At 37.0% G+C, this 23080-nt stretch overlaps 1 protein-coding gene across 1 annotated transcript in view; it reads right to left on the bottom strand.

Moving 5' to 3' along the window:
• Positions 1-2177: 2177 nt before the first annotated feature.
• Positions 2178-23080, bottom strand: part of LOC149803929 (hepatocyte growth factor receptor-like) — a 91795-nt gene continuing 70892 nt past the window's right edge. Inside the window, exons 11-15 of the mRNA XM_089954011.1 lie at positions 15684-15868; positions 15130-15239; positions 14345-14507; positions 9930-10066; positions 2178-3003 (exon numbers count right to left, since the gene is read on the bottom strand). Of these exons, the coding sequence (XP_089810137.1) occupies positions 2178-3003; positions 9930-10066; positions 14345-14507; positions 15130-15239; positions 15684-15868 (1421 nt within the window). The remainder of the gene's footprint in view (positions 3004-9929; positions 10067-14344; positions 14508-15129; positions 15240-15683; positions 15869-23080) is intronic.

Here is a 23080-nt window from a genome sequence, read left to right as displayed (position 1 = left end):
AACCATGGAGTCTTCAGCTTATAAAGAGTTTAACAACATATATTTACTCCTTTGATCACATTATATTCAAAACGTATGTGTAGTTCGAATTCGGGCCCGTTTTGCTCTAAAACGTTGATGGTATAATAAGCATCTAAGTATCTTCCAGTCCAATGAATGAAGAAGGTTTCAGTAAATTTCTCCTTGAATAGAAGTTTGAGATTCGATTTAAGAACAATTTAAAACTCCAAGCAGAAAATCCACTACGCAAGTTAACAATATTCCTTCCTAAAGTTAAAGACTTAAAACATGCTACACATTTTAGGCTATCAGTTACATCATATACTAAATACTAACATCAACTGAAGGTTTATAGGAAAACCAATAACTGGTTAGGGAAATAACTCTTAGGTATGTTTTATTTTTGTTAACTGAAGAAAGTAAAACTGACTTCAGAGAAATTGAAAACTGAATCTAAATGGAAGATTAAAAAAGTCATCAACAGAAATTGAAAAGTTATAACCTTCTCTTTATAGTAGTGAAGGAAATGTTCTTCACCTCGATGAATTAATAAAACATAAGATGGTGTCAGGCAAAGACAAGAAGAGTAATTCGTAAAGCTGTTCACTCAAACTTGGATATTAGTTGAGATTGACCTAATTTTGATGTGATCAAATTACCCTCCATAAGATGTATATGCATACTAATTTTCCAGATGTTATGTGTAACTGGATTCAAGATATTGAGAACCCAATGCAAATACAGGTGTACACAGATCAAAGATACTAAAGATACAATGTAAATAAAGGTGTAACTGGATCTAAGACTCTAAGGATACAATGTAAAGACAGGTGTAAATGGATCCACGATATTGAGGATACATTGTAAATACAGATATAACTGGATCTAAGATACTGATAATATAATGCAAATACAGGTGCAAATGATCTAAGACTCTGAGGATACTATGCAAATACAGGTGTAAATTGGCGTTTATACTGAGGTTACCATGTAAATACAGGTAAGGACAAGTATAACTGGATTTAAAATACTGAGTATACAATGTAAATGTAGGTGTAACTAGATCCAAGGTGCTGAGGATGCAATGTAAATACAGGTGTAACTGGATCAAAGTTACTGAGGATACAATGTAAATACAGGTATAACTGGGTCGGATATACTGAGGATACAAAGATATACAAAAAAATATAGTTGCAAATGGATCCAGAATATAAAGGATGATATTTACCAATAACGGACAAAATAAAAGTATATCTGAACTAAACAGGTATTACTGCACGTTTATGAGGTGCAAGTTTGACTCTAAATTACATGTAAAGTTTTGCAACAGTATAATTTATTCTTTATAGTTATATTGCGGAAATGTGCCATATCATTAATTTATTGTGAAGAAACGATCTTTTCCTGATTGTTCCTAGAGAGATTTTGGCCGCATGACCATGAGGCAAACTGAGATTATCTTATGGTTCTGCATCGGGGGTAGGGGTGGAGTGGGGTTTTGTATGCAAACGTCATCAAATGTGGTTGTCATTACAAAAATGATAAAATCTTAAAAAAAGAACAATACCACATTGAACAAAATGCGTCGTCAAATATGCCTGTTATTTGCCTAAAACAGAAAAAATGTATCGCCCGCAAGTACCATACTCATCAATATTTGTATGCCAACTCATTTTGCATTAATCTTTTATAGGGATATTGGCCATCTGAGAGATATTGACCCCACTAAAGTCTCTTGTTATTATTTTAGATTTTGGTATATTTGTGCATGTTTTCATAGGTAAAATTAGTAACAATAATAATAATAATAACAATAATAATAATAATAGCAATACTAATAATAATATATTGTACATAATATAATATCTAACTTTATATGACATATTATATGCAAAAGATTATATAAATTTTCAAAAAATGGATCATTAGAAGAAAACCATACTTTTCAAAATATACAACAATTGTGAATATTCATTGCTCTAGACTATGATTAATCCCGTATAAATCTGTCCTCCATGTTCATGTATCCTCTTCCTAATGTTGTCAGTCACTTCGCATTCACTTTTGTCGGCAAGAATTTGTCAAGTTAAAAGGATTATCTTTGTCATCCCTTCATAGTTATCATGTTCATAGTCCTCAAGGCTAGTTCTTTTTTATGTTAAGTTTTTCTTTCAATATTAGTAAAGTTCAGTTTTGTTGTTACCATTAGCAGCATCAGTTGGATCAATTTGCACATTACTGGTGTCATCAAATACTTCCATGTAGCCGTTTCCACTATTAGCAACACCTATAGGTTCAGTGTTTGAAGGCGGTTCCAGGTAGGTGTCATCATAAGCGTAATGGTAGGGCTCAGTTTTGTTGATACCATTTGTACCACCCACTGGATCAATTTGCACATCACTGGTGTCATCATATACTTCCACGGAGTCGTTTCCACTATTAGTACCACCTACAGGTTCACTTTGTCTAGGCTTCTTTAGGTAGGTGTCATCATAAGCGTAATCATAAGGCTCAGTTTTGTTGTTGCCATGTGTATCATCCGTTGGATCAATTTGCACATCACTGGTGTCATCAGATACTTCCACGTAGTCGTTTCCACTATTAGTACCACCTACAGGTTCAGTTTGTCTAGGCGTCTTCCGGTAGGTGTCATCATAAGCGTAATCATAAGGCTCAGTTTTGTTTTTACCATGTGTACCATCCGTTGGATCAATTTGTACATCACTGGTGTCATCAAATACTTCCATGTAGTCATTTCCACTATTATCACCATCTATACGTTCAGATTTTGTAGGCGGCTCCAGGTAGGTGGGATCATATGCGTAATGGAACTTTGCGAAGTCAGCTTGATTAAAACGAGAACAATGAATGTCTATTTTCAGCAAACCTTGCTGCATGTCATGTTCCGCAACAGACAACATATCGGTTATCTCCCTTGCTAACACATTAAAGGTAGGCCGATCCTGTGGGTCAATTAGCCAACATGTCTGCATGATAACGTACCTGAAATATAGTTCTGTTGCTTTTAATTGATACTAAAGCAAGAGGCACAAGCCTATCTGATACTACCCAAGTGAATGATATTTGCATAACAATCAAATGAAAGAGTGTTTGGCTACTAAACCATGGTCTGTATACGTTTCTTCCAGTGTTTGTCATTGCTTATGTCATAAGCAAAATTGATTAAAATTTCGCCAATGTTTTCGACGTTGTCAATGTGAGACTCCATCATTATTCTTTAGCATTCTGAAGGGCCTTATCTTAATGCTTTCTGTAAAAGTTGGTCGAATTCTATTGGACACTGTATGAGAAACAGTTGTGTAAATTCCTTTGTTCCTTTTGCAATGATGGCCATATATGATGACATATTTCAATTAATTTTTTCATTTGGAAAATAATCCAGTTGAGCATGTTTTGAGGAGAAACATTGAACAGTTTTTGTTTAACAGCATTAGTTAAATCTAATTCGGCATTAGCATTTTTAAAAGTATTATATTGAACGGTGTATTAAACGTTTTCTGAATGTTGTTCAAAAGTTATAGGAATGAGGGCCATATTGGATATCATATTAGCACTATTTGGTTCTCCAAAAGGCACGTATCGCAGTATAATTTCTGTAATAATTGGTCAGATTTTGCTCAACAGTTTTGTTGTGTAGTAGAATTCGTTTACATGTTGTCTAATTTTAGTACATCGGTCATATTTGATTGCGGTGAGTATTGCTATGTGGTGGACTGGCTTCATTTGTAAGCATGCATGAGTCATGGACAGAAAAGTGTGGGTTTGGAACCTGCCAGGACAATACTTGTTTGGATACCATGAGGTGTTTCTGAACTCTTATGGTCACAATTATAATGCATAAAATGCAAACTAACTAAAATTAGCAATAGCAAGTAGATTTATCCCACGTGACATGCAGAGTTGATGATTAATACAAACATCTTTATGATTGTATGTAATGGTTTAAACTAGGATGGTATAAGCACATTAGCTAAACATTACTGACATACGGCATGATACAGACAGTGTGAAAGACATACATAATTAATTGTCCAGCTATATATTTTGCTATTCAAATATTGATACTGCAATAACTTTGTTAAAGTCTGACACACTGTCTAGTCTGTATTCCTTGTGATAACATACACCATTATCTGAGTTTTGCACTGGAGAGAGAAAAGGCAATAAAGGCATTATCTCTCCATATGTTTTCAAAATGGAAACAATGTCCTCTTTGTCCTCTGGTAACAAAGGTGAGGGTAAAATATGGTTTTGGTGACAACTTCAAAAGTTTACCCATGTTAATTTTCTCAAACTACAATGGGTATAACGATATTAACAAACTGACTGTCAGACTGTGCTCCACAGATGTTTGTCTGAACAGGTTCCATTGACAGCATGTGCTAAACAAATGAAATTTCTTCTGCACAGCCTAAACTCATTTATCTCAGATGGCCATAGGGCTAAGTGAACTAAGTTAGACACTTTTTACTGTCGATTTCTCACATGGACTATAGAAAGGAAATGTGATATGCACATACAAAATCATTATAAGTTATCAAGGCCAGTGGTCTAAGTGAACTAAGTTAGATCCTATTTACTGCTGATTTGTCACATGGACTAAAATATGTTTAGCTCTCGTGGCCATAGGGCCAATTTAGGTCATTGTATGGCGCTGAGACTGGTGCTTGTGTGTCACATGATGACCATGAGACAACATATCCTGGCATGAAACACTTATAAGTTCGTATAAATGATACCGATTCAGCAATAAATGTGGTTACTAAAACAGAATACCTTCAAACCCACTACGATCTAAACAACTAATTGAATACACCTTTACATGACTATGTAAATGTGCTGACATGAATTTGACCAAGTGTTAAAGTAAATGTCCTGACCTAAACGATATCAAGTGTGAATAAAAACTGGTGCTCTTGTATCAAATAATGCAGCCTTGGTGCCCCCGCATCCCAAAAGGTCTTCAAATGGTATTTTTTTAGAATTCGCAAGATATGATTTAAACACGTTTGACAGAGAGTATCCTGGCATAATCACAACACATAGTTCTATTAAATAATCCTAATCAGCCATTGAATTTAGGTAGCATTACAAAAAATATGAAAACCTTTATAAAGCATATTAACGAACCGTCGTGACATAATGTTTATTTGTTACGCGATAGCTCCAGGTGATCCCAAGTATGCGTCGGAGGCATCGGATGTAAAAGGCGCTTAGTCTTTTCTCCTGTGAGGCGTATATAGTCCAGGTTTCACTGGCGTACAAGAGAGTGCTTAGCACGCAGGCACGGTGCACTTTGATCCTGATGTTCAATGTCAGCATGCAGTTGTTCCACACTCTCTGTGACAACCTGGAGAGTGTTTTGTATTATTTTTCGATCCGCTTGTTGAGTTCACCATCGAGCGAGAGGTTGTTGCTAATGGAAGAGCCGAGGTACACGAACTGACTGACCACCTCAAGTTCGTAGTTGTTGATGATGATCCTGAACCATCAAATTTGTTTTCTTTAGGTTTGTGGTCAACCCAAACTCATATCATGCTTTAGCAAAGCAGTCCTTCAGGCGCTGTAGCTCAGCTTTTGTGTTGGTGGCGAGTACAACAGCATCAACGACGAGCATGTCCCTGATGGTGACTTCATGCACTTTGCTCTTTGCCTTCATTCGTGCCAGGTTGAACAGTTTGCCGTCTTATCGCGTGTGCAGGTATATCCCTTCTGTGGACGTCCCGAAGGCGTGCTTGAGCAAGACTGAGAAGAAGATGCTGAAAACCGTGGGGGCAAGAACTCAGCCCTGTTTCATTAAACTGCGTATGTCAAACGGATCGGATGTTAGGTCAATGTACTGCACTGTGCATTTCATGTCATCGTGGAAGGATTGGATCATACTTAGCAGCTTTGTGAAGAGTCCGTCTATGCTGACCAGATCGAACGCCTTGGTAGGGCCTATAAAGGCCACGAAGAATTGTTTGTGTTGTTCTCTGCTTTTTTCTGCAGTTGCCTGACGGAGATGATTATGTCGACTGTGGGCCTCTCTGATCCGAACCCTCACTGCAACTCTGGATACACTCTGTCTGCAACCAGCTGCAGTCTGTTCAGGATGACGCGTGCGAAAACTTTACCCACGATGCTGAGAAGGCATATGCCCCTTTAGTTATTGAAGTCGCTTCTGTCGCGCTTGTTCTTGTATAGGGTTGCGATGTTGGTGTCTCTCTCAGGTCCTGAGGCACTGCATCCTCATCTCAGCACTGGCAGAGAAGGTCGTGCAAATGTGTGAGCCGCACGCTACAGCGGCTCTTGATAACTTCTGATGGGATGCCATCCTTCCCTTGGGCTTTACACAAGGACAGTTTTTCTAAGGCCTTCCTTAGTTCGGCTACAGTATATTTCTCGTCTAGTTCGGCCATGAGAGGTTGGTTTTCAAGAGCATTGAGGTCATCATTGGTCACGTGGTTCTCTCTGGAGTACAGTTCAGAGTAGTATTCCACCGAAAGCTGCATCAGCTTGCCCTTGTTGTGGATGGTATCGCCTGTGGCAGACTTCAGTGGTGCTGTCACTTTCTTCTTGGGACCCATTGCTTTCTTTATGCCATCGTCCATGACTCTAATGTTTCCGATATATGCTGCTGACTGGATGCTCTGACAGAACTGAAGCCAGTATTCACTGGCACACTACCGTGCTAATCTCTGCACTTTGCTTCTCGTAGACCTGTATGCCTGTAGTGTCTTCTGGCATGGGGATCGCTTGTATTGCAGGTGAGCACTGTGACTCTCTTCTATGGCTGTCATGAGTGTGGCGGAGTTAGCCTCAAACCAGTCATTGTTCTTTGCGTTTCACCAAAGATCCGTGTGGCTGTGCTGTACACAGTCTCTCTCATAGGATCCCATCTTTCTTTTTCACTGCCGTTGGAAGGTTCGGAATCAAACGTCTTGGAAAGAGCATAGGTGAATTCCTCAGCCTTGTCTGGATATGACATTTTGCTCACATATATGCGTGGTTACTTTCTTGCCTAGAGCGGCGGATCTTCTTCGGCTGAAGCTTCGTTTTGCAGCGCACCGAGTGGTCGGTGTCGCAATCAGCACTGTGGAAGGTACTTTTAAGAAGCACACCCTTCATGGCTGACCATCTTGTAATGATCAAGTTTAGCTGGTACCAGTGTTTAGAGCGGGGATACCTCCAAGACCATTTGGGCTATGGCTTGGTCTGAAATAATGAATTGGTGATGCTGAGGTCGTGGTACGAGCACATCTCTAGAAGGCGCTGCCCATTCTCATTCATCTGCCAACGCCAAATATGCCAAGACAGGAGGGCCAAGAGTCAAGGTCGGCACCCACCCTAGCATTGAAGTCGCCCAGCCAAATCAAATTCTCTTCCTTGGGAATTGTGTCGATGAGCGAGTTTAACTCATCGTAAAACTTATTGTTGGTTTCTGCTTAGGTGCTTAGTGTGGGAGTGTAAACGCTGGTCAGTTTGACAGATCCATTTGTGGTGTGGAGGAGGAAGGAAAGCAGTCTTCCACTTCCTTGTTGGCATGATTCTATCATCACCAGCAGAGTGTTCCTGACAGCGAATCCGACACAAGCTCTCTGGCTTCGCCAACGCTCTTTCTTGCCTTAAGTATGTGTTGTTCTTTTCTCTGAGGGGCCGGGAAACTGGTAGTCGACCACGAGTCTTGCAAATTCGTCGTCAATGACTGAAGTCTTTCGAACATATCTGATTGCCCGGATATCATATGAAAACCCAGTCAGCATGGTATGGATATTCCAGGTAACTAACTTGAGGATTGGAGGTTTCATTATTGGCTTTCTTCTGTTATTTTTTGGTGCTGTAGTTGCAGCCCACTCTCAGGTGCTCATGTACCTTAAGTCTTACGCACCCAGCAAAGGCAGGCGAACTGTGGCAATACGGCAACTTATTCGATGGGAGGCTGCCCAGTTTATGGCGGGTGGTAGCTGTCCAGTAAAACATGTTGGTCACTTCCACCGTCAGAAGCAACCCCTGACGTCTTGCTCTACGCCAATTGAGCGGTGACATACAACAGGGTGTCACTAAGTAGTTCTATGTAACAGCTGACTGATGCATTGATGTGAAGGGCCAGTCAGTTTCCACATCGGCGTCACTATGTAGTTATATGTAACAGTTGGCTGATATATTGATGTGAAGGGCCATTCAGTTTCCCCATCGGTGTCACTAAGTAGTTCTATGTAACAGTTGGCTGATGTATTGATGTGAAGGGCCATTCAGTTTGCACATTGGTGTCACTAAGTAGTTATATGTAACATATGATTTATGCATTGACTTGAAGGGCCATTCTTTTTGCACATGATTGCCGCTAAGTAGTTCTTTGTAACAGATAATTGATGTGAAGTGCCATTCAGTCTGCACATTTGCATCACTATGTATTTATATGTAAAAGTTGGCTGATGCAGTGATGTGATGGGCCATTCAGTTTCAGCATCGGTGACACTAAGTTGTTATATGTAACAGATGGCTGATGTATTCATGTGAAGTGTCATTCAGGTTGCACAGTAATGTCAGTAAGTAGTTCTATTTTACAGATGGCTGATGGATTGATGTGAAGGGCCATTCAGATTGCACATGGGTGTCACTAAGTAGTTATATGTAACATATAGATGATGCATTGATGTGAAGGGCCATTCAGTTTGCACGTGATGTCACTAAGTGGTTCTACGTAACAGTTGGCTGATGCTTTGATGTTAAGGGCCATTCAGTTTGCACATGGGTGTCACTAAGTAGTTCTATGTAACAGTTGGCTGATGCATTGATGTAAAAGGACAACCAGTTTGAACATGGGTGTCACTAAGTAATTATATGTAACAGACGACTGGTGCATTTATGTGAAGGGCCATTCAGTGAACCCCACAGTTGCCTGTAACAATGACATCTCTTCACTGGTCCACCAGGATGGCTGTAACAAAGACAGCGCTGAATGGATCTAATAGAATGTCCATAAAAAGGCACCTCTGCTTGGGTCTCCAGAAATGTCTGTAACAAAGGCAGCTGTATAATCAACCCATGGATTGATTGTGAAACTGAGGGCTGGGATAAGACAACTTTAAATAGATCCCATTGGTTGCCTGAAGCAATGACATCTCGGAATCGCTCACCTGGGATGCTGGTAACAATGAAAACTCTAAATGGGTCACTTGGCATATATTTAACAATCATATCTCTAAATAGGTCCCCTGGGATGCCTGTAACATACACAGCTCTGAATGGATCCCCTGGGATTCCTTTAAAAAGACAGTTCTGAATGGGTCTGCGGGGATGCTTGTAACAATGACAGCTCTTTACAATGAGGAAAAGGCCAGTAATTTGATATGAAGGCCCTTGAAAACAATTTGTAAGATATCAAAACTTCAGTGCAAAGACTTTCCCTTTCCTCTGTAGAAAAGGATTTGAAGTATTCGTCCCCACCAATGACACGTGAAAAGGACCTACTGAAAATAACATCATTTTCATGTGAGTTTTGTGGATGGCACCTTTTCCTGTGGGGGTTCACGCTAATGGATATAGTAACTGCCTGTAACTACGACAGCTGTTCACTTGTCCACCAGTATGGCAGTCAGTATCACTTAGAAAACATTTGCTTGTTTTTAGAACGTTTACGTAGGTCCGCTTTCCTCTTTGGGATGTTTGCCTCTTCGGTGGCCTGTTTATAAAACGTTCTCTAATTGAACATGGAACAGCAGGTTTAATGACAGTGACTGTGATCAAATTGAAGTGTAGTTTAATGTGTTCCTAATAAAAGGTAAAGATAGATAAAGTGTCATCCCTTTCTACAAGCTGATAGTTCACTGAAAATAGTATGCCTCTCTATTAAACCACATTTTCACACGGCATTAATGACACTGGGCTAAAACACAAAATTTAAATTTGGTATATTTTCTTACAATTTGTCTGGACAGTACTGAGGCTGAGGAAGTCGTCTCCCTTTCTGCAAGTACCGCACGATGTCCCAGTTGTCAACTTCATAATATGGAGTTACCCCCCTTGTCATCAATTCCCAAAGAACTATCCCATACGACCACTGCAAAGAACAGAAAATACAATTTACACAATTGTCATTTTTTTTACTTCAGATATATGTGGGTGATATTTATAAATATGGCAGTCAGTATCAAGTACACAAATAGCAATGAAGATGATTTCTAAGAAGACAATATATATCCATGCATACAAATTATGGCACAAATGAAAGATATTATATATTAGGGTATTACAAAATTATACATATTAGTGCACTGTATTACTCAGTCCTTTATTAGTGAACAGAATATCTGCATTTCCCTTCAAATGACTCCACATTCACCACAACACATTCATTTTGCAAATAAACTGGTAAAATGCATTTCCATCCGAATGAAGCATTTTAAAGGTCATCTGACCCTCAGTGATTGATAACATAAATCAGCCAAAAAACATTTGTAAATAAATCATAGCTGTATAAAAGATGTGGTAATGTTCTAATGATTTACAGCTGCAAGAAGTCTGTCTTGATGTCAGATTTATGTGCCAGTATGTTTTCATGGAATAAATGGATGACTTGGGTAGGAGTGCATAACAGATGACTTTGCAGTATTCCACAACAGTTGGCCACAATTTCATGGCATTACAATGACCAGTAATTCTAGCAAATGTCTGAGCAGGTACCTGGATGTCTAGGCATTTAACACCATAACAAAAATGCAGATAAATCATATTTACATAATTATTTGGGGTCTCTGCCCGTATTCTCCCATCAAAACTATTTTCTCCTTAATTATGTGTTTAAAAAGGGAAATCATTGTTTCAGCTGAAATTATTTAGTTTAAACATATCTGGTCACATCGTGTGTTATTTGGAGATAGGAATAATAAAAATGTTATAGTATAAGAACACATTCAGAACATCTTAAATACCCCTCATAAATATATAATGTAAATTTTAACCAAAAGTAAGATAATAACGGTCTCTATCCATGATACAAGACAACCAAAGAATTTTACTTCAAACTTCTCCCGGTGTATTTCTTAACGTTTCAGCTGACATTAATGCCAAAATATACCTTGGCAAGAGAAACTTGAACAATTATAGTATAATTGTTTTCTGGGTGAGTATCACACTATGGTATTACCACACATTTACCCATTTGTCTGGTTGTCCATTATCATTCACACTTTCGTTTCTGAAACCAAACTTGACAATTGTTAAAGATACATCAGTTAAAAGCTTTAAACAAAGTATACTAGTGGTCAAGATGTGTCTATTCAGTTTCAATATTTTGATGAGGTTTTTCACACGTTTCAATTCACACCATAACTCTAAAACTATTGATGACATCACTATTTTGTCTCCATAGTGAGTGCACCGAGTGCATACCAATCTCTATGAATTTGTCAATCCATAACATATTTAAGGACAATATCACAAAAACTATTACACTTAGAGACATGAGCTTTGCATAATTTATCAGTTGTTACAGACAATAATCTTTGAATAGTTTATTATGGTTATACAAAGATAACATGCTCAGATTTGTAGACTTTTGACAATTTGTTTAACACTATTAAGGAAAAATCTTGGATGGTAGCTCATCTAGGTAAAGGAAAACTTAGATTTCAAACATATGATCCATTGCGGCTATACCCACTCACGGAAAGGCTAAGGGAGTAAAACCCGACAGGAAAGCTGTATTGGAATTCGTCAGTCCCTGGGGTTCACCAGCTGCATGGAGAGGGGTTATCTGCTGCATGGACAACAGCTGATTCTCCATACCACCCTACCCAGATTAGTAGATCTATTGGGAGGACACTACAGAGTCATTATAAGGCGTTAGCACAAGGGAAGTATCAGTTTACTGGTTCTTGGTCAAAGCACAATTGGCGTAGAGCTTGGGAGAAAGTGGGAGAGATCATGATGTCTCATTGGACAGCTACCGTCCACCTCAAGCTGGGCAACCCCTGGTCAGTAAGGTGCTGCCTGCCATGGCCTGTCTGCTTCACTGGATGCGTGGAACTTAGATAACCATCTCAACAAGTGGGATACAAACTCCGCATCAGACAGTACTCAAAGAAGATATGACACCAGCTCTTCGTTTCACAAGCTGGAACATCAGGATCATATGTAATGGATTCACCTCTGATCTGCATCAGATTGCCGACGCATAGAAGACTGCCGTCATTGACAGATAATTCTCCCGACTGAACGTCGATATTGCCTGCCTCTAGAAGACCCGACTGGCCGACAGTGGCACCATCAGGGACGCCAATTACATGCTATTTTGTCAAGGGAAGGCCTTGGACAAACCTAGGCAGCATTGTGTCGGCTTTGATGTAAATAACACGCAAGTCGCCATCATTAAACCTCCGTCGTCAGGTACTGAGAGAATCCATGCCCTCCGGCTGTCAACATCTTCAGGCTCAGTCAACATCGACAGCGTGAATGACCCATCCCTCTACTCCACCAACGAGGAGAGAGAGAAGATCAACGAGGTTCTGGATCAGGCAATATTCAGTATCTGCAGCACTGAAGGCTTCTTCCTACTAGGAGATTAAAATGTTTTTGTGGGAGCTGAATAAGACGCCTGGTCATCAAGTCTCGGTTCTCGCTGAAGGGGCAAGATCAACAAGAATGGTCAGCGACTGCTGGATATATGCTGCTCCTACAGCCTATGTGTGACCAAAACCTTCTTCAAATGCAAGGAGATCAACCAGGTGTCATGGAGACAACCACGTTCCCACCACTGGCACCAGACAGACCTCTTCATCACAAGGCATGCGGAACTGTCCAGTGTCCTCAACACCCGCAGCTTCCACAGTGCTGACTGCAACACTGACCATTCCCTCGTGGGCAGGAAGGTGCAAATTATAACCAAGAAGCTGCCAACGCCAAGAAGAAGGTTCGCACATCAATCAATACCTGATGTGCATGTAACCCAGAGCAAACACAGCAGTTAATCAGCAAACCGCAGAAAACTATCAACTAACCGACACCTGATGACACCATCAACTCTAAGTTGTCCTGCATCCGTGACGCTGTGTACAATGTAGCCATAAATGCATACAGGAAGTAGGAGCACAAAAATGCCGACAGGTATGAAGACAAATGGGAGGAGATGCAGCCCCTGACTGAGGCAAAGAGGAAAGCCCTCCCATCATACGAGGCTGCAGCTATCCCTATTACACTGCAAGTCCATAGGACTGCCAGGAACAACGAGCAACAGACCGCCTGCCACTGCGCAAACACCTACTGGCTGAACCTCTGCACCAGTATACAGACAGCTGCCGATACCGGTGATACAAGAGGCATGCATGAGGGTATCAAGAAGGCGACAGCCCCCCTCAAGTCCAAGACGAGCAAAGTCATCACCGACTACGGGAAACAGCTGCAGTTATTAGCACTATCTCGAGCAGTATGCAGCATAAAAAAATTGTCATCGACACGGTTTAGCGAGATCATCTTACACGGAAAAATTAAATGTGGTATATATATTTTGTTTTTATTTTATTTGTAGAGAACCTGAAATAACTTTTGTACAGTATAGTTTCATTTGTTGTATACAACTTTAGTTCATTGTGACCTAGATTGTTTTTGGTGACAAAAACAACAGGTTTTTACGTTTTAGCACAACCAGCTGCGGTACAAAAATATTATGATAACACATTAACACTGTACTCGTTATCAAGGTAACTTCTTTAGACGTTCATGCTCTTAGAACATGCTTGATGAGTCATCATCTTTACATTTCATTGTAAAACAATATCATTGTACTGAACTAGCATGACTATGTCTCTGTTGAAAAGAGCGCAGGTCAAGATGGTAAACTTGTGATGGTTAATTTCAGAAACGAATGTTTGTCAGGATAGTATATTTCTGAGGGTTAAATGTATACTATTTTAAACAAAGGCGAAAAGAAATTCAACAAATTGATGCAAAATGTTAATAACTTTTAATATTTTCTAATTAAAGATGTAAAAAAGACGGTCAAGTTGTTTTATAAATATTTGTTTGATAGCTCTTAAACCGGAAATAAATGGAACTCACTGCATTTGACTTTATTTCTTAAGCTCTGAACTTGGGATCTAAACAGCACACCTGACTTTGACTGGTACCTTGCGATTATGTATCCTAATAATATATTTTGAGTTTTCTTTTGTGAACATTATTTCATATTTTTTATCTTAAACCTAGCCGGTACATTTGAGATGACTATCTAGCTGAGTAAGGTTCAGTCTAAAAGAGACCTTTATACATGCATATTGGCTTGTTGCTCAATTCCGCATATGCAAACGTAATAAATTTACTCATGGGTAAATAACAATTTTACCACATCTGACTTTGTGCTGTAAGTTGCTTTCTCCAGACTCTCTGGTGCCATCCACCTCATGGGGAGTTTGGTTTTCGTGTTGCCACTGGTGTAGTACTCCCTCTCGTAAATTTCCCTGGATAGACCAAAATCTGCCACCTTCACATTTAGTTCTTCATCCAACCTTTTAAAAGTAACAGTGCCACAGAAGGATCGAAAAGAATACTTAATACGTACTACAATATGTTTATAATAAGTCTACATGCTGCTGATAAATCAGATACACAGGTTATGTTGTTCACTATATTATCTATTCAATGAAAATGACAAAACAATAAAACTGTATTTTAAAACTATAAAAACATTATAATAAATCTTACAATTAAGCACGATTGTAATATCCACCATTCCCTCTATAACACGCTCATAGTACGATCGATGTTTTGGACCCTAATGTGTGCGAGTTACCGAAGGAGAGGTGTAGTAAATCCTGCTTTAAGCCAGTTAATTAACACTATCTTAATCGTTTAGTTTTCACCGATATTATAATTTTTTGCCTATTGTATTCAAAGACTAGCTACAAGTCTGTGTGTACTTCTCAAAGCTTTTAGCATATTTTTTTTTCTTTATATTTTTTACGCAGAGCAATATCGTGGCATTTTTGGACAATCACATATCTTGAAATCATCTCTGTTAACAAAGGTTTTCCTCTCTTACATTTTTTAAAAGCTTAAACTTGCAATAGAATCTAAACCTCTTAGCGAATATAGTGAAGACACATGTTGTATATAGTTTCAGAGACTTACATGCAGTTTCTGGCCGCTAAATCTCTGTGGATAAACTTGTGATCTGATAGATATGCCATTCCCTCCGCAATGCCAATCCCAAATTGAATCAGATCTGTAACAGTTGGGGTCTCGAAGACAAAAAGACAGAAAAATAAAAAGTTTGAACTATATTAAAGGGGTTTGACTCCTTTGAACACCGTGTAGAAGACAAAATGGAATCATTGCTGATAGCAGTTTTGATTTCTAACTGTAATGTTACATAGGGTAAATCTTATATAAATATAGGAAGTCAATGTTCAAAAGTAAATGGATGATATTATGCTATATGAATATCAATTACACAGTAAGCAATACATCTTATATGGGGTTATTTTTGAATTTTTACTTGGCAATATCTACAAAACTGTCAAATATCTTAAAATTTAACCTGGACGATTTCAAAGCTGTTGTATACTACAGATGGCGATCATAAAACATGTCGTTGTTGATTGTACAAAAATTCAATTGTGCAAAATTTATAAACAATAATTCCGCCAAGCAAGATAATTTTAGGGTTAAGACGAAATGCTTACATTCATTTCATCCCTGATGTAGGTTAGGATATCACCGTGCTCCATGAACGGAAGGACCATCATCGGTATGTCCTTTAGTCCTAGACATATCCCTAAAAGTCGGAGCACATTGGGATGGTGGATTTCCTTCATTATCATAATTTCTCTTAGAAATGCATCGACGTCGATGTCACGTAGATTCTTGTCTGTGAACAGTGAATATAAAACTAAATCTATGTACATATATCAACATTTTATGAATGAAGGTTTTGCTTTGCATGACATGACATATACGTTAATGGATCCACCAAGACATGCACAGATGGATGGATCTGAAGAATGTACTATTTAGTACTAAACCATGCACAAATCATCATACAAATAATGCATTTCATTTTTTTTTTACCTTTGTTTACGCGATTATTGCTACAGTAAAACAAAACGAACAAACAATCAAACTTTCAACTCCATTATTGGTCATTTTTACTTTATCTCCAAGTAAGACAGAAGAAACGATACATGTATTAATCTCAGCAATTCCTATAATATAATATAATGCATTAAGCAGGATCCAGAAGGATCATATGTGAGATTTTGACAATCATATTCCATTCAATGATCATAATTAAATAGCTAGATTCCCATAAATACATGTACTGTGAAACATATGTTGAACATCTGCTATTCTACCTATATCTCAACGTATATGATTATTCGGAAAACTTTGAAGCAATTACCATTCATAAGCATTCTCTTTTGCTCTGTCTCTGTCTCTTCCACTCTTGGTGTGTTTGTATATATATATATATATATATATATATATATATATATATATATATATATATATATATATATATATATATATAAGAGATCCCTTATTATTAGAATAATAGTGTTAACAACACTGTCTTCAATCTACAACTAGAGTGTTTATTAATTGGACAAATTTAAGTATGTGTGCCTGTATGTGTTTTTTGTAGAGTATAACGTTATTTGTCAGCACATTATAGTACATACATGGTGGCCATTTGTTTGCTGAAGGCGGACCTCAGTGGGGACCCGGGAAGAACCACCTGCCCATAGAAAGTTGCTGACAAGCTTTCTCACATGTATAAGTTTACCTTTTGGTAAATGTATGGTGACGAAATAACAACACGTTGCTTTCACGAGATTTTATCATACGCAATGCACTTACTCCAGGTCAGAAATGGCAATAAATTTAAAACTATATTTAGGTTTCTAAAGTACATATGCCCTCACCACTACTACACACATGGCATATACCCTGTTGTCGGAGATGATACTACTGTTGTTGTTGTTGTTGTACGGTTTAACACCATTTGACAGCACAATATAAATTAAACATGGCTGCCAGTATGAATGGTGCATAACGAAGCTGGGAATATACATGGCTGCCAGTATAAATGGTGTATAACCAAGCTGGGATAACAATGTAAAAACCAGAAAGACCCACGATAATAGACTATTGTAAAATTTCAATCTAAATTAACAGTCAGGCTAGCGCATGATGGAAATGGCTGTGTTCAATAGTTGCATTCACTCACAACTGTCAGACTAGCTACAGAATGAGACGCGTCTATTGTACTTTTCAATTACAACTAGCAGTGAGACTAGCCAGTTAAGTAGATGAGTTTAATGTACAGTTGCAAAAGAAATTGATGTCAAACAAGCTGATTCAAGCAGGAAGACATTCAAAAGCCATGTACATACAAGAGCAATTCTGAAAAGCATGATGACTGGTCAATGTGTATATCTTTGGATGATAATCATTTTTATGAATGAGAAACCAGACATCATTTGGAAATATGGTTTACACTCCATGTCAATATGAGCATACATTAAGGATGAGTAGCAATAACAAGGTTTTAAAGAATATGATGATCATTACAGCGATATTTGGTATAAAATTGGCACTAACTGCATTTAGGACCAACTAGGCATTACAAGAAGTAAGTCAGTACTATTTTCATTCAGATCCAGGAAGAGTTCATGCAAAATGGTTTAGTGAATACCCAATGACCTTTCATTCAGGACGAGTAGCAATATCAATTTGTTTTAACATTTACACTCTTGTGGTCATATCTACGGTTTAAGCAGCCCCTTCCTCATTTGCGACTGACTAGAATTTGCGGTAGATGCGATTGTACTGTCTTATGATAATCTTCTAATTAATTTAGCAGTAGTACCGATAAGAAAATTTGTGCTAATTAATATAAGATGCACATCAGGCTATGAATAACTTTTTGGATTCCTCGACAATACAGCTACAATGCATCAAAACACATTACATGTATCATACAGTTCTGCAATATATTGCATCACCTGTAACTAATTTCAAACAGGTAGCTTCTAACATTTGTGGTAAAGATGCAAATCGTATGAGTATTACCATGTATGCAATGCGTTTCAGAGCAATTCATTGAAAACTGAACGTCTAGATTTCACAAGAGCATGTTATACGTTGGGTCCTGATAATTATACAAAAATCACAATGTCTAAAAGTCATGGAGATACGTTAGTTGTCAACATGGGCATTTCCACAGTATACCCAAAATAAGTACCAGTTTCTCAGTGATGTTTAAAACAAAAAACAAGCCTCGTTCACAAAATTGTATCATCCGTCTCTTAAAGACGCAGTTACACAAGGCCAATAAGTTTTAACCAACATCGCTTAGCTAACAATGTTTTATCAACATTGCATAGGTTAGGTAACAATGTATTATCAGCATTGCATAGGTAACATTGTTTTATAAACATTGCATAGGTAACAGTGTATTATCAACATTGCATAGGTAACAGTGTTTTATTAACATTGCATAGTTAACCGTGTATTATCAACATCGCATAGGTAACTGGGTATTATCAACATTGCATAGGTAACGGTGTAATATCAGCATTGCATAGGTAACATTGCTGTATCGACATTGTATAAGTTACAGTGTATTATCAACATTGCATTGATAACAGTGTATTATCAACATTCCATATGTAACTGTGTTTTATCAACATTGCATAGGTAACATTGTTTTATCAACATTGCATAGGTAACCGTGTTCAACATCCTACTATTAGCATTGTAATATGTACAAATATAACTGCATTTGAAACTATGAAAGTAATTTACAAGATAATGTCATACAATACACCCAGCTCTAAATCAAATGTGACAACACCAGTAATAAAAAGCTATGAAGATCCCGAGATCGTAAGTCACGTGTGGCAAGAAATCAAATAAAAACTACTAGAAAAGTGATGGAATGTATCGACATAAACATCGTTTGATGAGGACCATACTATATATACATACATATATATATATATATATATATATATATATATATATATATATATATATATATATATATATATATATATATATATATATATATATATATATATATCACGTGTCAAGGTGATCAACAAAAACCGCTATGCTAGTTACATTTACAAGATTCGGTCTCTTATACATTACAAACCAGCTGAACGAAACAAAGTGCAACTCTAAAATGTGAGAATATGTTGATTTATTATGATACTGATTTTACTTAATATGATCCATATGAATCTTCGATGCTATTGGAATAAAACACTATGTTAAAGAGTCATTTCCACTGCGGGGCAGAAGGGTATTAATGCTTGTAAATATTACGGGAGTGTAGTGATTAAAAGAAAAGTATCAGCATTTTTAGGTGATGGGCATACTATCTAACATTTATGTGGGTGGGGGAATAATGAACTTATGTCATATAATAATATAGTGCTTACTGTGAAGAGTTTTAATGGCCACAAGGATGTCCTCTTCATCGCGAGGCAGAGTTAGATAGCCTTTAAAGACACAGCCATAATGACCTGCAACAATGAATATCAGAGAATATATATATATATATATATATATATATATATATATATATATATATATATATATATATATATATATATATATATATATATATATATATATATATAATTTTATTATTTTCTAAGTTTTCCCATCATGATTGGATATATATTAATGAAAGAAAAAATATTTGAATAACACAAAACTGTACACTAGTGATTTGAAGATCCATAACTATTTGACATATCTGATAACCCATATGTGCAAAAATGCAACATTGTAAGCATGAGATTTATATATTTTAGAAATTTTATCTGAAAAGGTTAATATCATGCTTACAACTGATGAAACATGGCATCACATTTTTTGTATGCAAGACAGCAAAAATTAACAAAAGAAGAAATATCTAAAGTAAATAATAATACCACATCTGATGCAGCATGCATCTAGTCTAAACTAAAGTACTATATCTTATGCAGAATGTATCTAGGCTAAATCAGAGATGCATATCGTATGCGGTATGTATTTATACTAAATATATGTACCATATATATTGCTGCATGCACGGATATTAAATAAATGTACAGTATCTTATGCGGTATGTATCTAGACTGAATGAATGTACCGTATCTTATGAGCTATGTATCTAGAATAAATCAAAGTACCATATATTATTACCGTGTATTATGCGGTATCTATCTATACTAATCGAATTAGCGTGTATTATTCGGAATGTATCTATACTATATCAAAGTACCATTTCTTATACGGTATGGTATCTAGTCTAAATCAAAGTACCGTATCTTATACAGTATGTATCTAGTCTAAATCAAAGTACCGTATCTTATACGATATGTATCTAGAATAAATCAAAGTACCGTATCTGATGTGGCATGTATATATAATAAATCAAAGTACCGTATCTATGCTGCATGTATATATAATAAATCAAAGTCCTTTATCCTGTATATGTCAAGTATCCTTTACATTGTGTTTTTAAAGGATAATGTGTTTCCACTGTACACAAGCTGTTTGAAAACTGAATATGTGCAGACAAGGACTCTTCCCTACATGATAATATTATGATAAAATGTCATAAATAGATTTCCAATTTAAAAGTTAGATTGAACTACGTAGTTGAAAGTGTTGGGATATTTGTATTACCCTGTGGTATGTAATAAAATATCTGTATTAACAAATGATTTAGTAAAGGAATATTTGTATTACCTAGTGATATGGTAATACATAGCGATATGTTAATGGGTCATTTTGTATTACGTAGTAAATTGGTAAAGAAATATTTGTATTATCGAGTCATATTTTAATGATAACTATCATTCTTGGGCATATCAATTTAAAAATGTCATCAGATGCGTTTGATCTCTAAATAGATAATGCAAAAAGTACCAATCAACCGTTTATAAACTATCGTCTACAATTAGAAAGTTATACAATCCGTGAAAAGTTGTTAAGAATTATATACCGTAAGAATACAAATGGTCTGTCTTGTAATCACCATTACCTATATTCAGAGTTTCCTCTGACCTTTGCCACCTCAGGAATAAATTGCCTATCGAAAATTTGAAATTTGCCAATACCAGTTGGTGTTCGCATAGAATAATCGTTTACTAGCCGGCCTATCAAACTTGAACGACTTTCATTGATATATATTTGCATGAAAGCAATGGGAATATGATTTAATTTCCCAGAAATTGCAAGCATTGCATTCGTTTTATCTTTAATCTGCTCACAGACAAAAGAACACGTTGCTTAAATTTATCCCGGATTTCGCCATTTGCATTCCTAGTCACATGACTACACAAATCTCGCGACCTAAATGTCAATAACATCAGAGGCCATATAATCATGTGATCTCAACAAAAAACCAGTTCTAGTGTTGGTGAAGGAAAACAAATCGAACATAAATGAAAGTCAACTAATCTTTATAGAAAAATGTTAAAACACAAACTTCTTAAATATTTATTCTAAAAACTGCCACAGGAAATGTGTAGATGTTGTAGAAACTTGAAGAAAAGCATATTTACTAAGCAGAGAGTATATGTCAATGCGATAGTCACGTGATACCAACAAAAACATCGCTGACACGTGCCCAGTACTTGTTGAGATTGCTATTTGTTTTCCGTTCACCCTGCTGCAATACCAACATGTCATTTGTCATTGTTATCAGATTAAATAATTCGAGCATTAATTGTTTATTTTATTTATTTACAATTATTACGTGACTTCTATATAATATTTTCCGATTATATTGTTACACGCACACGGGTATTTACTTGACCGATCGATTGTCAAACCCTGGCGCATTCTCTCTAGAAGTCATAAGTTTACCCTAACTTTCCAAAGACTTCCATACAACTTCAGTTGTAAATTAGAAAGCACGAAGTGTCCATTATATCTCCAAAATTTCCTCTAATTAATGCAAAACCACATATAGCACAACCTGCCAAATATATATCAACCGCACATCTATATGTTTTATCTTATCATGTTTCCGTACCGCCAACAGTTCATACCTTAGAAAATATGTGAGTAACCCCTAAAACTTGGAACTATTTTAACTCCGCCATCTTAGGCCAGTCAATGTATGCTTTTCAGGCACATTTCGCTAATATAACTGTGCCAACTTTGCCCACATGACAACATAAACGGTATCTGCCAAATCCCTTCTCATTTATTCCCTTGTGTAACGTACAGGGTTTCTACCGTAAATACTGCCTTTGAAGTCACACCACCAAAATATAAAACTAGATTTTAATATAGACTATCTTACGACACGGATATTTATTCGGTTTCTATTAGTGAACCATGGCATCATGTAAACTCACTAACACTTCACTCAGTGACAATTGCTCCAAATAATTGGCTGATTATTTCGGACTAGGAATATTTCCATGGCGCCGAATTCCAATAATCACACAAATCTACAAATTCCTTAAAACGGGGCGCTAGAACCAAATGCGCATACTCTACATTTGTTGCAAGATGAACAACAACTTTGGAAATTTGTTTATTTACGATATCACTAAGCTATTTGACATCTGATGTCATTTACATGTAGGTCGCGAGATTTTTATAGTCCTATAGTCATGCGACTCCGAATGCAGATGGCAAGATCCAGGTCAAATTTAAGCAGCAATGTACTTTCGCCTAATCTGTCAGTGTATTAAAGACATAATGAATCGTCTAATTGCAATTTCTGAGAACATCAATCATATTCTTAAAGATTTGATGCAGTTAAATCTTGAAGAAAAGCCGTTCAAGTTTGTTAGGCCTGCTAGGAAACGGCCACCCTATGCCAACACCTAACGGTGTTGGTGAATTATAACATTTCAATAGGCAATAGACTCTGACCCTACACCCCAACATGATGTCCAAATATATAAAATGGTTGGCATGGAAACTCAGACCTACAAGAGAAACTTGACTACTTGTAATGATAAAGCTTATGGCACAAATAGCAAGCCTTTATACTTAGAACCCATATGAACTGGTGTAGTTTGCTATTTCATATAGTTTACCTAAATGAAGATAGTTTTTG

The sequence above is a fragment of the Sinohyriopsis cumingii genome, chromosome 3 (genome assembly GCF_028554795.1).
Source record: "Sinohyriopsis cumingii isolate HCF-2022 chromosome 3, ASM2855479v2, whole genome shotgun sequence".
Classification (NCBI taxonomy): Eukaryota; Metazoa; Mollusca; class Bivalvia; order Unionida; family Unionidae; genus Sinohyriopsis; species Sinohyriopsis cumingii.
The sequence above is the reverse complement of the archived record's forward strand: the minus strand, read 5'-3'. Positions and strand labels throughout refer to the sequence as shown.